The sequence below is a fragment of the Podarcis bocagei genome (genome assembly GCF_964188305.1).
Source record: "Podarcis bocagei genome assembly, chromosome: 16".
Classification (NCBI taxonomy): domain Eukaryota; kingdom Metazoa; phylum Chordata; class Lepidosauria; order Squamata; family Lacertidae; genus Podarcis; species Podarcis bocagei.
The window spans coordinates 28,646,582-28,664,201 of NC_138142.1; the positions used below are offsets into that span (position 1 = coordinate 28,646,582).

At 49.3% G+C, this 17,620-nt stretch overlaps 1 protein-coding gene across 1 annotated transcript; it reads left to right on the forward strand.

The window, feature by feature from the left end:
- Nucleotides 1-5,393: 5,393 nt before the first annotated feature.
- SLC25A45 (solute carrier family 25 member 45) lies at nucleotides 5,394-16,850 on the forward strand. The gene is made up of 7 exons (XM_081174257.1): nucleotides 5,394-5,521; nucleotides 6,763-6,857; nucleotides 8,077-8,120; nucleotides 8,855-8,926; nucleotides 11,217-11,402; nucleotides 13,718-13,985; nucleotides 15,442-16,850. The coding sequence occupies exons 2-7, from the start codon at nucleotides 6,821-6,823 to the stop codon at nucleotides 15,708-15,710; spliced, it is 876 nt and encodes a 291-aa protein (XP_081030383.1). The 5' UTR covers nucleotides 5,394-5,521; nucleotides 6,763-6,820; the 3' UTR covers nucleotides 15,711-16,850.
- Nucleotides 16,851-17,620: the final 770 nt, after the last annotated feature.

A 17,620-nucleotide genomic window follows, 5' to 3' on the forward strand; every position in this document is an offset into this window, starting at 1 on the left:
TCTTTTAAAGCCATCTAAGTTGGTGGCCATCACTGCCTCATGCGGGAGAGAGTTCAACTATGTGCTGCATAAATAAGTCATTTCTTTTATCCGTCCTGATTCTTCCAACATTCAGCTTCGTTGGATTCTCACGAATTCCAGTGTTATGAGAGACGAGGCAAAACTTCTCTGTAGACAGTATCCATTTTCCGCAGCCCATGCATGATACAGTGGTACCTCAGGTTACATATGCTTCAGGTTGCATCCGCTTCAGGTTACAGACTCTGCTAACCCAGAAATAGTGCTTCAGGTTAAGAACTTTGCTTCAGGGTGAGAACAGAAATTGTGCTCCGGCGGCAGCAGGAGGCCCCATTAGCTAAAGTGGTGCTTCAGATTAAGAACAGTTTCAGGCTAAGAACGGACCTCCGGAACGAATTAAGTACTTAACCCGAGGTACCACTGTATTATAAACTTCTATCTCTTTACTCGACTTGTCTCTGAACTAAACATTCCCAAACGCTGCAACCTTTCTTCATAGGGGGTTATGCCATCTTGATCACTTTGGTTTCCCTTTCCTGGACCTTTTCCAACTCTACAATATCCTTTTTGAGGCGAGGTGACCAGGACTGGACACAGGATTCAAAATTTGGGTCACACCAGAGATTTGTATAATCACATCTTTATGTCTGCAGTTTTATTTTCCGTTCCTATCCTCATGATTGGATTGAACTGACCTTCAAAACACACTGAGTGCACAATTAATTTTTATTTTTCCTTAAAAAAAAAAAGTATTTCAATTCAACTTCTCTTGGCTACCGGCAAAACTTTCAGACGTTTTTACTGCCTGTAAAATTAACACAGCGTAGCCTTTTCTTAAAAGCTCAATTTACTGAATGTAAGTCAAGCGCGCCAGATCAGATCTCTCGTCGATCTCGGGGCAAAGGTGTGTTCCTAGTTATGATGGTGCTTGGAAGATTGGAAGCATCCAGCGAAAAGAGTGGCAAACTTAGCGAGTCAGATCCGATTCTGGTCTAAAGGTTAACAGCAGTGAATATTTAATCCTGGGAAGGAAGAGAAGCCACAAGGAGACAAGGGATTCTTTCTTTGCTGGGGTGGGGGGCGGGTTTTCAGCCTCTGCAAGGGGGATCCGGCCTTTGGAGCTGAGAGTAGCAACTGCGGGGGAGGGGCGGGGACAGGATCCCAGCGCCCAGGTGAGTCAAAGGACAGAAGGGGTAGACGGAAAAGAATAACGATTCCTGGAGAATGCAGGAGGGGGGGGGGCGGCTCTTGTACTGCTTGCAGGTTTCCCCACAAGCATTTATTTGGCCACTGTGAGAACAGGATTGCTGGGTCATTGGCCCTGATCCAGCAGGCTCTTCTTGTGTCCTCGAGCTAAGAGCTAATGAGAAACCTACTGAGTAACATGCAAGAGTTAATAAGGCAACTGGTTTATTTATCAGGATTCTTACTCTTCAGTTTTTATCCCATCCTTCCTCCATAGAGATTCCCCTCCCCAAAAATGATTTAAAAAACAACAATGCAACAACCCTGGAAAGTAGTTAGGCTACAAGACAAGAGTTTCCAGCAACTGGTATCTGGAAGTACAGTGGTACCTCAGGTTAAGTACCACTTAATTTGTTCCAGAGGTCCGTTCTTAACCTGAAACTGTTCTTAACCTGAAGCACCACTTTAGCTAATGGAGCCTCCTGCTGCCGCTGCGCCGCTGGAGCACGATTTCTGTTCTCATCCTGAAGCAAAGTTCTTAACCTGAGGTACTATTTCTGGGTTAGCAGAGTCTGTAACCTGAAGCGTCTGTAACCCAAGGTACCACTGTATTTCTGCCTAGGAGCCCTCTCCTCCTCCATGAATTTGTCCCACCCTCTTTTGAAGTGGCTGTCTTGTGGGAGTGAGTTCCACAGATTAACTACGCTCTGTGTGAAGGAAGGTTCTATTTTATCTGTCCCCGAACCTCCCAAAATTCATTGGATGCCCACAAGTTCCAGTGTTATGAGAAAGGGAGAAAACCTTTTCTCTGCCCCCTTTTCTACATGCTGTGAATCATTTTACAAACTTACAAAGTCATCTCCTGCTTGCCTTTTCCCCAAACAAGAGTCCCAAATGCTGCAGCCTTATCTCGTAGGGGAATGGCTCCATCCCCTTGATGGTTTGGGCTGCCATTTTCTGATCTCCCCCCCCCCCCAGCTCTACGATATCCTTCTTGGGGTGGGGTGACCAAAAGAGTGTGAAGAGATTGTCCTCCCCACTTCTGTTGCTGCTGTGGGGCTGTTGCAGGAGCCATGCCTCTGGCTCCCAGCACAGCACCCTGGTCAGTTCAGCCCAGATTGCATGGTTAATGGTCCATCTCAAGTCGGTGGGTGGGAGAACGTGTGTCCCTGTGGTGTGCATTTGGTTAAAGATTAAGACAACTCAACCAGTGCATTCCCTTTGACCAGATTTTGCCCCCCCCCCCAATCCCTCTGCGATGCACCCAGACTTCCAGAATCTTTTCCGATGTCCGGTGCAGAATTTGCTGCAGGATGGATTTCTGGTAAGATCTGAACTCCTTCTTCCCTTTACACACACACACACACACACACACACACACACACACACACACACAAAACACACATTGAGGTGGGGGGCTTTGTTGTAGGGACACATCCCTATTTCAGCATGGAAGACCGTATGATCCAGTGGGGTGGTATGTGTGTGTGTGTAGAAGAATAGAATCATAGTTATAGGGTTGGAAGGGTTCTCATCTAGTCTAACCCGCTGCAATGTCAGAATATGCGGGTGGCCCATATGGGGATCGAACCCGTGACCTTGGCGTTATCAGCGCCACACTTTAACCGACGGAGCTGTTGCAGAAGTGGCTGGAATGTCAGACGAAAGACCCAGGATTGGCAGCATCGGTCCAACCCCACAACGCTCCCCGGCTGGCCTTGATCCAGTCCCCCTCTGAGCCTGAGCCGCCTCACAGGGTTGCTAGGAGGGGGAACTGTTGGGAAACTGCCAGGGAGATAGTGTCCATCATGAGCCCCCAAGCCGGAGTTCTGGACGTCCATCGGCCTCCCGTAGTCACGCAGATCCAACAGTTAGGGACACGAAGCCTCTGGAAATTCCTAGCCACATTCCTAGGCTGGGAAGCATCCAGCGAAAAGAGTGGCAAACTTAGCGAGTCAGATCCGATTCTGGTCTAAAGGTTAACAGCAGTGAATATTTAATCCTGGGAAGGAAGAGAAGCCACAAGGAGACAAGGGATTCTTTCTTTGCTGGGGTGGGGGGCGGGTTTTCAGCCTCTGCAAGGGGGATCCGGCCTTTGGAGCTGAGAGTAGCAACTGCGGGGGAGGGGCGGGGACAGGATCCCAGCGCCCAGGTGAGTCAAAGGACAGAAGGGGTAGACGGAAAAGAATAACGATTCCTGGAGAATGCAGGAGGGGGGGGGGCGGCTCTTGTACTGCTTGCAGGTTTCCCCACAAGCATTTATTTGGCCACTGTGAGAACAGGATTGCTGGGTCATTGGCCCTGATCCAGCAGGCTCTTCTTGTGTCCTCGAGCTAAGAGCTAATGAGAAACCTACTGAGTAACATGCAAGAGTTAATAAGGCAACTGGTTTATTTATCAGGATTCTTACTCTTCAGTTTTTATCCCATCCTTCCTCCATAGAGATTCCCCTCCCCAAAAATGATTTAAAAAACAACAATGCAACAACCCTGGAAAGTAGTTAGGCTACAAGACAAGAGTTTCCAGCAACTGGTATCTGGAAGTACAGTGGTACCTCAGGTTAAGTACCACTTAATTTGTTCCAGAGGTCCGTTCTTAACCTGAAACTGTTCTTAACCTGAAGCACCACTTTAGCTAATGGAGCCTCCTGCTGCCGCTGCGCCGCTGGAGCACGATTTCTGTTCTCATCCTGAAGCAAAGTTCTTAACCTGAGGTACTATTTCTGGGTTAGCAGAGTCTGTAACCTGAAGCGTCTGTAACCCAAGGTACCACTGTATTTCTGCCTAGGAGCCCTCTCCTCCTCCATGAATTTGTCCCACCCTCTTTTGAAGTGGCTGTCTTGTGGGAGTGAGTTCCACAGATTAACTACGCTCTGTGTGAAGGAAGGTTCTATTTTATCTGTCCCCGAACCTCCCAAAATTCATTGGATGCCCACAAGTTCCAGTGTTATGAGAAAGGGAGAAAACCTTTTCTCTGCCCCCTTTTCTACATGCTGTGAATCATTTTACAAACTTACAAAGTCATCTCCTGCTTGCCTTTTCCCCAAACAAGAGTCCCAAATGCTGCAGCCTTATCTCGTAGGGGAATGGCTCCATCCCCTTGATGGTTTGGGCTGCCATTTTCTGATCTCCCCCCCCCCCAGCTCTACGATATCCTTCTTGGGGTGGGGTGACCAAAAGAGTGTGAAGAGATTGTCCTCCCCACTTCTGTTGCTGCTGTGGGGCTGTTGCAGGAGCCATGCCTCTGGCTCCCAGCACAGCACCCTGGTCAGTTCAGCCCAGATTGCATGGTTAATGGTCCATCTCAAGTCGGTGGGTGGGAGAACGTGTGTCCCTGTGGTGTGCATTTGGTTAAAGATTAAGACAACTCAACCAGTGCATTCCCTTTGACCAGATTTTGCCCCCCCCCCCAATCCCTCTGCGATGCACCCAGACTTCCAGAATCTTTTCCGATGTCCGGTGCAGAATTTGCTGCAGGATGGATTTCTGGTAAGATCTGAACTCCTTCTTCCCTTTACACACACACACACACACACACACACACACACACACACACACACACAAAACACACATTGAGGTGGGGGGCTTTGTTGTAGGGACACATCCCTATTTCAGCATGGAAGACCGTATGATCCAGTGGGGTGGTATGTGTGTGTGTGTAGAAGAATAGAATCATAGTTATAGGGTTGGAAGGGTTCTCATCTAGTCTAACCCGCTGCAATGTCAGAATATGCGGGTGGCCCATATGGGGATCGAACCCGTGACCTTGGCGTTATCAGCGCCACACTTTAACCGACGGAGCTGTTGCAGAAGTGGCTGGAATGTCAGACGAAAGACCCAGGATTGGCAGCATCGGTCCAACCCCACAACGCTCCCCGGCTGGCCTTGATCCAGTCCCCCTCTGAGCCTGAGCCGCCTCACAGGGTTGCTAGGAGGGGGAACTGTTGGGAAACTGCCAGGGAGATAGTGTCCATCATGAGCCCCCAAGCCGGAGTTCTGGACGTCCATCGGCCTCCCGTAGTCACGCAGATCCAACAGTTAGGGACACGAAGCCTCTGGAAATTCCTAGCCACATTCCTAGGCTGGGAAGCATCCAGCGAAAAGAGTGGCAAACTTAGCGAGTCAGATCCGATTCTGGTCTAAAGGTTAACAGCAGTGAATATTTAATCCTGGGAAGGAAGAGAAGCCACAAGGAGACAAGGGATTCTTTCTTTGCTGGGGTGGGGGGCGGGTTTTCAGCCTCTGCAAGGGGGATCCGGCCTTTGGAGCTGAGAGTAGCAACTGCGGGGGAGGGGCGGGGACAGGATCCCAGCGCCCAGGTGAGTCAAAGGACAGAAGGGGTAGACGGAAAAGAATAACGATTCCTGGAGAATGCAGGAGGGGGGGGGGCGGCTCTTGTACTGCTTGCAGGTTTCCCCACAAGCATTTATTTGGCCACTGTGAGAACAGGATTGCTGGGTCATTGGCCCTGATCCAGCAGGCTCTTCTTGTGTCCTCGAGCTAAGAGCTAATGAGAAACCTACTGAGTAACATGCAAGAGTTAATAAGGCAACTGGTTTATTTATCAGGATTCTTACTCTTCAGTTTTTATCCCATCCTTCCTCCATAGAGATTCCCCTCCCCAAAAATGATTTAAAAAACAACAATGCAACAACCCTGGAAAGTAGTTAGGCTACAAGACAAGAGTTTCCAGCAACTGGTATCTGGAAGTACAGTGGTACCTCAGGTTAAGTACCACTTAATTTGTTCCAGAGGTCCGTTCTTAACCTGAAACTGTTCTTAACCTGAAGCACCACTTTAGCTAATGGAGCCTCCTGCTGCCGCTGCGCCGCTGGAGCACGATTTCTGTTCTCATCCTGAAGCAAAGTTCTTAACCTGAGGTACTATTTCTGGGTTAGCAGAGTCTGTAACCTGAAGCGTCTGTAACCCAAGGTACCACTGTATTTCTGCCTAGGAGCCCTCTCCTCCTCCATGAATTTGTCCCACCCTCTTTTGAAGTGGCTGTCTTGTGGGAGTGAGTTCCACAGATTAACTACGCTCTGTGTGAAGGAAGGTTCTATTTTATCTGTCCCCGAACCTCCCAAAATTCATTGGATGCCCACAAGTTCCAGTGTTATGAGAAAGGGAGAAAACCTTTTCTCTGCCCCCTTTTCTACATGCTGTGAATCATTTTACAAACTTACAAAGTCATCTCCTGCTTGCCTTTTCCCCAAACAAGAGTCCCAAATGCTGCAGCCTTATCTCGTAGGGGAATGGCTCCATCCCCTTGATGGTTTGGGCTGCCATTTTCTGATCTCCCCCCCCCCCAGCTCTACGATATCCTTCTTGGGGTGGGGTGACCAAAAGAGTGTGAAGAGATTGTCCTCCCCACTTCTGTTGCTGCTGTGGGGCTGTTGCAGGAGCCATGCCTCTGGCTCCCAGCACAGCACCCTGGTCAGTTCAGCCCAGATTGCATGGTTAATGGTCCATCTCAAGTCGGTGGGTGGGAGAACGTGTGTCCCTGTGGTGTGCATTTGGTTAAAGATTAAGACAACTCAACCAGTGCATTCCCTTTGACCAGATTTTGCCCCCCCCCCCAATCCCTCTGCGATGCACCCAGACTTCCAGAATCTTTTCCGATGTCCGGTGCAGAATTTGCTGCAGGATGGATTTCTGGTAAGATCTGAACTCCTTCTTCCCTTTACACACACACACACACACACACACACACACACACACACACAAAACACACATTGAGGTGGGGGGCTTTGTTGTAGGGACACATCCCTATTTCAGCATGGAAGACCGTATGATCCAGTGGGGTGGTATGTGTGTGTGTGTAGAAGAATAGAATCATAGTTATAGGGTTGGAAGGGTTCTCATCTAGTCTAACCCGCTGCAATGTCAGAATATGCGGGTGGCCCATATGGGGATCGAACCCGTGACCTTGGCGTTATCAGCGCCACACTTTAACCGACGGAGCTGTTGCAGAAGTGGCTGGAATGTCAGACGAAAGACCCAGGATTGGCAGCATCGGTCCAACCCCACAACGCTCCCCGGCTGGCCTTGATCCAGTCCCCCTCTGAGCCTGAGCCGCCTCACAGGGTTGCTAGGAGGGGGAACTGTTGGGAAACTGCCAGGGAGATAGTGTCCATCATGAGCCCCCAAGCCGGAGTTCTGGACGTCCATCGGCCTCCCGTAGTCACGCAGATCCAACAGTTAGGGACACGAAGCCTCTGGAAATTCCTAGCCACATTCCTAGGCTGGGTGCACCCTCTTTCAGCAGAAAGCACAGTCAAAAGCTTGCACCGCAGAAGAGCAGAAGAGCATAATTTACAGACTTTATTAGCGTTTAACAGAACAAAAGAAAACGTGACCGTTCTGTGTCAGCATCTCTGTCCGACTGAAAACGAAAGGAATATCAGAACAAAAACATCCTGTAAATAGGACATGTGCAGACTCTGTAACTTACAAAAGCCTGCTCCCTCTTAAGGTGGAACGGAAATATCCTAACAACTCCCCCCCCCCCCCATATACACACGCTGCCCTAAACTCACTTAGAAAAAGAGTGGGGTAAAATGCAATGACTAAGTGAAAGAAAATAGGATCGGGTTGGGGGAGGACAAGAGAAGTTGTCTTTTGCTGCTCCCAGCTTCTCACAACTCGGCCCTTGTTTCCTCACCACAACCCTTTGGAGCAGGCCGTTTTTCATTTCTGGTTTACAGACAAGGGAAATGAAACCGAGAGTGACTTAGCTTTCCATGGCTGCTCACAGACTTTTTTTCAGAAGCAACACGTCAACCCTGCCCCTCTCTCTCCCCAAGCCAGCCTAGAGCCTCTTCACCCTAACAGCGACCCCACTAATTCCTCCCTTTTAATTTTTATTTTGCTACAGGGGCAGCAGGGCTGGTTCTGGGGCACCCAGTCGACACGGTGAAGGTGATTTCTTTGGGGGGAGGGGGCTGGAAATGCTTCAGGCAGGGGGTGGGTGGGGAGGACTTCCAGCCCTGAGGGAGGCCTAAAGGAGATGGGTCTCAGATGGGAGGGAGGGAGATGGTAGCCAGAAGTGTTGGGGAGGTGCATGCCCAAAGAGGTCGGCTGCTTTTGAGGCTCTGTGCTAGCTGCAACTGTTGCATAGCATGCAACGGGCACTGAATCCACACGGGGCTCTGGGCAGAGCAGCATGCTGGGTTGCGGCAGAGAACCTCATCCCCAACAAAGTTCTTTTCTCCCCAGAGGGATTGGTGGCCAGTGGAGTTTTGTGAGGAAGCAGAAACTGGCGTGTTCACTGGGGTTGTGAGACCCTGGCTTAGTTGTCGAGTCCATGTGTCACATGGACAAGGTCCCAGACTCAGCCTCTCCAGTTACCAGTGGATAGGAAAGAGCCTTCCATGGGCTACTTTTAAAATGAGGATGCTTTTAAAAATTGCATTTTAACCTGTATTTTAAATTGGTTCCCCCACCCATTATTTTTTACTGTAATTTTACTGATGTTGGCCACCCTGAGCCCGGCTCTGGCCGGGGAGGGTGAGGTATAAATAAAATTTATTATTATTATTATTGCCTGCACTGACTGGCAGCAGTGGCTGCCTAGGGTTTCAGGTAGTGGACATTCCCAGAGACTTTGGGGCTGCTAATTTGGCCCTGAGTTGGGGGCTTTTCTTCCATTCCAGGTGCGGTTGCAGACACAGGCCAGATACCAGAACGTTTTGGACTGTGTGGTCAGGACGTACCGTGAGGAAACGGTGAGCCTCTTTCTGTTGTGTGTGCAGTGCAGACTTCACCTCTGAGCTTTCACCTCCTTTTAAAACCCAGCCTAATCTTAAACCGCTTGATTTAGACCAAGGTCTTTTGTAACAGCATAATTCTAGAATGCAAATTTAACCCCAAAAAATCACTTATTACGAAGAAGGAAATATGATCTGCCCAGTTCTGTGGAACTCTCTGCCACTAGAGATTTAGCAGGCGCCTTCCGTGCCAACTTTTAAATGTGTGCTGAAAACATTTCTATTCCTCCAGTCCTATCCAGGCAATTAAGAACACATTATTCTACAATGATTATTTGATGTATCTTTTTAACTTTTTAATGCTTTTTTCTTGCATGGTTTTATGTTTGTATTGCTGTAAACTGCTTTGATATATTTTTATGACACAGAGGCATATGACTATTTTTATAGACAAGTACATATAACTATTTTGCTTTTTAATATTAATATTCAAAATCTTCCCCAAATGCCCAATTTGGGAATAATCTCCACCCCCCCACCCCAGAAATAAATTCCTAAGCTCGTCTAGTTCTTTGCAGTTCTAGTGCTGCCTCTTGATTCTACAGCCCCATTCCTGATCCTTACCTATCTAATTTCTTGGGAGAGTTGACATCATCACAGGGGCCTGCCCCACAGATCGCTTTGCCAGAAGAGAGGGTGGGAGGCAAGGCATCACCGGAAGAGAAAGACAAGAGAGGACACAGGCTTTTACAAAATTTGCAGCTGCTAATTGATATGTATAGATGCAGATTGAGAAATAATTGCTATAATTTTGAATACAAGTGCAGCATATCTCACCATAATGGAGGGGAATCTGCTGCCACCAGGAGACCTCCGTGCCTGGAAACTTTGCCCTTGAAACTTATTTGGACTGGACGACCTTTGCATTAGAAGAAAAGGAAAGTAGGGCATATGTGATTGTACTCAGCTAAATTCCAAAACTAGCAGACCCATGGAAATCACTGCACCTGTGTTAGTGATGCCCATTCATTTATGTAGGTCTAGTCTTGTGTGTGACTAACATTAGGGGCAACCTCTAGGTACCCAAAACATTGCTACTCCCCATGAGTTGCAGGCAGCGGCTGAGGAAGGGGTGTGATGGGTGCGGGCTGCCCCAGGTGTCACCACTGAGGGTGGTGACGAAATGCTGGGCAGCACTCACCACGGAGCCTGCAGTGCGTCCGAGCCACGCATCTCTCCCTGGAGACACGCGGTGGCTTGGGCGCATGCAGGCTCCGCATTGCCCAAACGGTCTGCCTGCTTCCTCACCCACAGCTGTAGGGCGGCTGAGTGGGAGGAGGAAGGCAAACTCCAGAGGCCCGGTGGGTTCGTCCCGCTCCTGGGTGTGCTGCCCCAGGTGCCCAAGCGGCTTCCTCCGCCACTGGTTGCAGGCTCCCTTTACGGTGTTCATACCCTACAAAATGTCCCTGATGAAAATAGGGATGTCCTACCATACCATCCAATGTTTCTCTTATGAAAAATGGGGCGTCCAACTCCTAAGGAGAAGCAGGACATTCCGGTATGAAATCAGAAGCTGCGAGGGCTTCTGTAAATCCGGGACTGTCACTGGAAAATAGGGACACCTGGAGGGTCTGGGTGTTGGAGATTTGGAGGACAACCTGACAGTGTATCCTGACTCACTTTGACCAAAGGCTCAAGCTGGGACTGACTGCTGACCTCCTCCTCCTCCAGTGAGAGCCCCTCCAACCAGGGCTAGTTGGATCCCAGTTGCCATAAGCTACTCAGCCCTTGCTGATATTCACCCAAAAGGGGAGAGGTTTGATTGGGGAGTGGGGAGTCAGAAGGAACCACTGTGCAGGGTTTTTTACCCCCTGCTCTCTGGCTCTCTGGGAACGCGGGTGGCGCTGTGGGTTAAACCACAGAGCCTAGGGCTTGCCGATCAGAAGGTCGGCGGTTCGAATCCCCGCGGCCAGAAGCAGCTTAGTCATGCTGGCCACATGACCTGGAAGCTGTACGCCGGCTCCCTCAGCCAATAAAGCGAGATGAGTGCCACAACTCCAGAGTCGGTCACGACTGGACCTAATGGTCAGGGGTCCCTTTACCTTTTTTTACTCTGGCTAAATCCCCAGTTTATTTATCTGTAGCCCACCTTTTTCTCTTCAAGGTGGCATACATGGTCCCCCGCAGCCAGCCTCTGGAGCCACCCCCAGCTCATAGAAGCATAGGGTTGTGGGGTTGGAAGGGACCCTAAGCATCATCTAGAACCCCCCCCCCCCGCAGGGCTCACCTGCCTGCTTCTCCCTTGCAGATCCTTGGCTTCTTCAAAGGCATGAGCTTCCCGCTGCTCAGCGTGGCCATGGTGAACTCTGTTGCGTTTGGGGCCTACAGCAACTTCCTGCTCTACCTGTGCGGCACCCACCACCGCGATCGCAGCGCCAACCCCCCCAGCTACACCCATGTCTACACGGCTGGATGCTTCTCAGGACTGGTGCAGGTAAGGAGCAGGTAGCCCCACCTGACTTGAGCATATGAGCGTGTCTGTGACTCTGCTCAGTTTGCATGGTTTTGGGATCTGCATGACTTCATGCCCAAGTCCCAATCAAGGGAAGCCATAGCACCGCTCTGTTCTGCCTTGGTCAGACCCCACCTGGAGCCCTGTGTCCAGTTCTGGGCACCACAGTTTTAAGAAGGATATTGGCAAGCTGGAAGGTGTGCAGCAAAAATCATCCAGGGTCTGCAAACCAAGCCTTATGAGGAACGGTGGAGGGAGTTGAAGATCTTTAGCCTGGAGAAGAAGAGATTGAGAAGAGATATTATTTCCATCTTGAAATATCACACAGAAGGTGGGTTCAAATTGCAAGAAAGGAGAACCTGACGAAATATCAGGGAGAACTTTCAGATAGCAAGAGCCGTTCGAGAGTGGAATGGACTCCATCGGAAGGTGGTATAGATGCAAATTGGGAAATAATTGCTATAATTTTGAATACAAGTGCAACATATCTCACCATAATGGGGTGGGGGGCAGATCTGCTGCCACCAGGAGACCTCTGTGCCTGGAAACTTTGCCCTTGAAACTGATTTGGACTGGAAAACCTTTGCATTAGAAGGAAAGGAAAGTAGGGCATATCAGCTAAATTCTACTACTAGTAGACCCATGGAAATCACTGGACCTGTGTTAGTGATGCCCATTCATTTAAGTGGGTCTACTCTTGAGTGCTACTAACATTAGGACTCTCCTTTATTGGAGGTTTTTAAACAGAGGTTGGATGGTCTTCTGTCAGCTATTATTTAGCTGGGATTCCTGCATTTTAGGGGGCTGGACTAAATGCCCCCTTAGGGTTCCAGCTCTACAGGCCTATGATTCTAAAACATCCTCCTTCCATGTTTTTCCCTGTTCAGCTCTTGAAACAGCTGCACAATTTCCCCATTACGATGCTGTTCAGTTGGTTATGAGCTGTATCAATTGCTCAAGCCATTTCCTTCTCTGGAGGCTGCCCCTCCTCTCTAGGAATTAATCTTGTTTTCATTCTAATTTTACACATTTTATTTGATGCATGTATCAAGCCATATGAAAGCTGAAGCATATGGTCCACATAAAAGCCACCTTTCTGTAAGATAAAATACGTCGTGCGATAGGCAGAATATTAACCTCCTTGTGGGAATTTACTCTTCAAATTGGTCATAACCCAAGACAAAGAGTTCTTTCTCAAAACGACTACTGGGCTCCATGTCTAACTGACATGCTCAGGTGCATTTAAAGTTTTAGAGAAGGTCATAAATATAAGAGATAAAATAGCACCCCATAATTTCCCCAGACATTCTTGTTCGCTGAGGTATCTGCTTACAGGTCCAGTGACAAGCATAAACTGGATCCATCTGGCAATCTGGGGCTACAAAACCATATCGGAGACTAAATCTGGAACAGAATTAAAAAGACAAGGGTTATTGGGGTTTGGAGAACTGTTTCCCAAAATGCTTGAGCTCTGTATCACATCTGCCACCAACTCTCTTCCATTTTTGGCACAGGATCAGCAGTTACTATTTCTGACTTCATAGATCTTATCTAATTTCAGAGGTGTTAAAGAGGCCACTGCAGTGCTGTTTTTATACAATTCTCTTTAAGCACTTCCAACTCCAAAAGAGAAAGGACAAACTTCTGGAGAAACTTGTCTTTGTAGGTCCTCGATAATATTTTGCACCTTGCGGTGTCACACAACTATGCGTATTAAGATTTTTTTTTTTTTACACACCCACATGCCATTTTTGTCAGTTTGGTTAATTTTGCTTCCTTTTCTCATTATACATATTTAATTTTAATAGCAATCTAAGAATTTTAACAACACATTCATATAACAATAGGATCTTAGAATGGTAGAGTTGGAAGGGACTCCAAGGGCCATCTAGTCCAAACCCCTGCAATGCAGGAATCTCAACGTGTTGTCCCCCATCCAATTTGAAGTCATACCGGACCCTGCTTAGCTTTGCAAACGTACTAGCAGTTGTATTGCTGCACCATGATAATGAGCCTTTCATAGTTTCCCATGGGATGTATGGATGGGGGTGGAAGTGTGTGCCTTGGACCAGCCTTGGACTAAATTTTGTGGAAAGTGGCCCCCCCTTCCTGTTCCACTGCAGCCCATTTCCTTTCTCCCCCCTGTTCATTCATTCATAATTTTATTTCTTTGCCACCTTTCCGTAGCTCAAGCCATGCCCAAATGTAAAAAATACACATAAATGCAAACATAACAAAAGTAGTGATAGACAGTAAATAAACTGTTCTCTCCCCCTCCATTCTCTGTGTTGACGCAGGCTGTGGTCCTGGCCCCCGTGGATCTCGTCAAAGTCCGGCTGCAGAACCAGACCCACCCGTACGGACGCAGAGACCGGCCAGGGGGTCCCCAGCCACAGTACAGGGGTCCAGTGCACTGCGCTGCCAGCTTACTGCGGGAGGAAGGCCCCCGTGGCCTGTTCCGTGGGGTTACGGCGCTGGTGCTTCGCGACACCCCCACCATGGGCATGTACTTCCTGATTTATGCAGTGTTCTGCAGGGCGTTGACTGCAGAAGCACAGGAGCCAGGTGAGATACAAAGAGCGCTGGGGGGACCCGGTGGGTGGGCCACCTCTGCACATCCCCTAAGGCTCTCAGGGAACCTGTTCCTCTGGAATATCGGAGAAAGCTGGAGCCGGAGGGGAACAAGGAGTGTTTGTGAGTGTGTTTTAGTCTGGCGAAAAGGCAAGTAAAAGGCGCCATGACTGTTGGGATGTGTCCAAGGAAACGGGGGCAATTCGCAGGCCCCCAGCTGGCTCTAGCCCACCGGCCGGCAGCCGGGTGAACTCCGGTCCTTTGGAACAGCATCAAACAGCGACTCACAGCTTCAGAAGCCTTCAGAAACTTGAGCACGCCTTAACCAGCAGAGTGAATAACACGCAACAGAAGTGGCGGACAGAGGCATATGTAAAGCATATTTACAAGCAGTTTATTCAGCATAGGTCAGGAAAAAGAAAACATGTCTGCTCTCTTTCATGTCCAAGAGCAGGAAGCTTAAGGCAAAAGCTATACACAAATGGAAGTTCCCAGCAAACTGTGCTGGAACGTAAACAGACATGTGACATACAACAATCATGTCTGTTCCTTTTAAGGTGGAATGGAACCTCAATATCCTAACAATGATAGAAAATTATAAAAATATGTATGGCATGGAGAAAGCTGGGAGAGAAAACTTTTCCTCCCTCTTTCATAACAACCGGGAACATCCAGCAAAGCTGAATGTTGGACAGTTCAGGACGGGATGAAAGGGACAACGTCTTCACACAGCGCATAATTGAACTGCGGAACTCCCTGCCACAGGAGGCAGTGATGGCTACCAACTTTGGTGGCTTCATAGGAGGATTAGAAAGAAATCATGGAGGAAGGGGAGGCTATCGATGGCTACTAGCTGGGATGGCTATACTCTGCCGCCACAGGCGGAGGCAGAAATGCTTCTGAATGCCAGTTGCTGGAAGCCTCAGGGAGGGAGGGAGGGAGAGGGCTCTTGTGCCCAGGTCCTGCTTGGGGCAGTCCCATTGGGGCATCTGGCTGGCTGCTTTGAGACCAGGACGCTGGACTAGATGGACCCAGCATCCAGGCTTTTCTTATGTTCTTCTGGAACCTCCAGGTTCACAGGCAGTTGATCTAGATTCCTAGATTATTATTATAGATTCCTAGATTCTCAGGGGTATTTGGCCCACTGTGGACTAGAGGGGCTAGCAGGTTTGTCTTATGTGTGTGAGGACTGTGAGCTCAGTTCAGCTCCAGGGCTCCACACAAACTGCTGGGCTCTCCAGTCCCTTAATTTCAAGTCCTCATCTTGACCGGCTGGCTACACGCAGTGAATCTCAGGATTTTCGTACAAAACAAAATAGTTCCTTCCGGCCTGACATCTGCTGCCCTCCCTGTTTTAGGGGGCATTATCCCTCCCTCCTGCTTCCTCCTCCACAAGAGAGGCCCCCAACCCATGCTGTGCTCTTTGCCTGCCTCCCCCCACCCCTTGCAGGCTCTGCCACAGTTCTGCTTGCCGGTGGCTGCGCTGGGACGGTTTCCTGGGCTTTGGCGACCCCGATGGATGTGGTGAAGGCTCGTTTGCAAATGGACGGGGTGAAGCGAGTGGCGTATCGAGGCATCCTGGACTGCATCCTCACCAGTGCCCGGCAGGAGGGCCCGCGGGTGTTCCTAAAAGGGCTGGCCCTGAACAGCCTCCGCGCTTTCCCAGTCAACGCCATCACCTTCCTGAGCTACGAGACTCTCCTGAAGGTTCTCGGCTGAACCCCCGTTGCATCCTCAGGAGGGGCTGGCGTTGCCGCCCTTCCTCATCTTATTCAGGGCTTTCGCACCAGCATCTTGCAGCCCAGAGACTCGGGGCAGGCTGGGTGGGCCCTGGTGCCAAAGAAAGCTCAAAGACATTGACCACCTCTGGGCAAACCATACAGCAGTTTAGACTCCTGGGCACATCTGGCACACTTTATCAAGTGCTGTGGGCACCGCTCCCTCTTCTCACTGCTATTCCCCCTCCTCTGGAAAAACAGAGAGAGAGGAAGTGGGTGCACTCGGAGTCATAGAATGGTAGAGTTGGAAGGGACCCCCGAGGGGCATCTAGTCCACCCTCCCTGCAATGCACGAATCACAGCTAAAGAAGGCCATCCAACCTCTGTTTAAAAAACCTCCAGCGAAGGAGAGTCCACCACCTTCTGAGGGAGTCTTTCCCATTTTTGGGCGGCTCTTCCAGTCAGAAAGTTCTTCCCGATGTTTAGATGGAATCTCGTTTCTTGTCGTTTTGAATCCATTGGTTCGAACCCTACCTTCTGGAGTGGCATAAAACAGTCTTGCCCCATCTTCCATGGGACAGCCCTTTAGATAGTTGGATATGGTTCTCATACCATCTCCCAGTCTCCTCCTGGCTTAGCATCCTCAACGTAGGAGCCTGTAGCACCACTCTTGAACCTTGAAAAGCACATAGAGCTGAAAGGGGAAGTGGGAAGGAGAGCCACTCTTCCCCACTTCCTCCTTCAACTCTATGTACATTTCAGGGAGAAAAACACACGAGGGTGGGGGCTCAGTCTCAACCTTGCCAACCCACTGCCCCCTCAAATCTGTAGCACTAGGTTATTAATGGGCGGTCTACCTACCTGGATTTTTAAAAAAAGATCACAGCAATCATGTAGCCAGCAGCCTTATCCAGTATGGTATAGAGGTTCAGACTTGGGACTTGGGAGACAAGGGTTCAAATCCCCACTCGGCCACAAAGCTCACTGGGTGGTGACCTGGGGCCAGTCACTGCCCCTCTGCCTAACCTACCTCACAGGGTGGTGCTTGTTGAGGAAGAGGAGAACCATGTATGCCACCTTGAGCTCCTTGGAGAAACTGGCAGGATATAAATGCAATGAAATAAACAAATAAAATATCCCAGAGTGGCCTGTTCTGCCTTGCTAAAACACAGGAATTCCTTCATCACCGGAAAAGAGGACACAGCTTTGCCATAACATTTGGATAGATGTGAATGAATGAACAACCACTCTAAATTAAGATGGAAAGACAACCCATCTCACCAATAGTGGGCAACAAGACTTGGCGGTCAGGTAGCTTGGGGTTGCCTCTGTTTGGTCTGTTTATATGGACTGGCAGTGGCTCTGTAGGATTTTGGACAGCATTTCATAGGAAACCACAGGATGGGTAAGGGTTTGGGCTGACGTCACGCGTGCCCCACTTCCCAAACCTGGATGCGGAGTGGGAAGGAGGGTCTGGATGCAGCTAGTGATTATCTGCCACCGCCGGCTTCCTATTGAAACTGGGAGGGAGCTCTGGGAGCGGAAGGACAATGAGGGCTACTGGATTGAGGGCAAAGGTCCAATGCCATAAATTCGAACACAATGCACCTCCTCAAATCGTTCTTAAATCCCACCAGGCACCTTGTTGCTGCATCACCAGAGGTATTTGAAAGCTTAGGAAATGCTGAGCAGAGCAAAAAAACCTGTGGAAAAGAAGCCAATTTTCTTTACAGGGGGAAAAAAGTTTTTTAGGCTACATTCAGATGGGCAGCTACAGCTACAAATCATTTCTCTTCTGCTGTCAGCCACAAGTTGAATTGCAATTGATTTCCCACACTATTGGGGTCTACTCTATATTTTTTCTTGGGGTACATCCTTGCTGTGTTTCTTCCATCCTTACCGGTGGACATG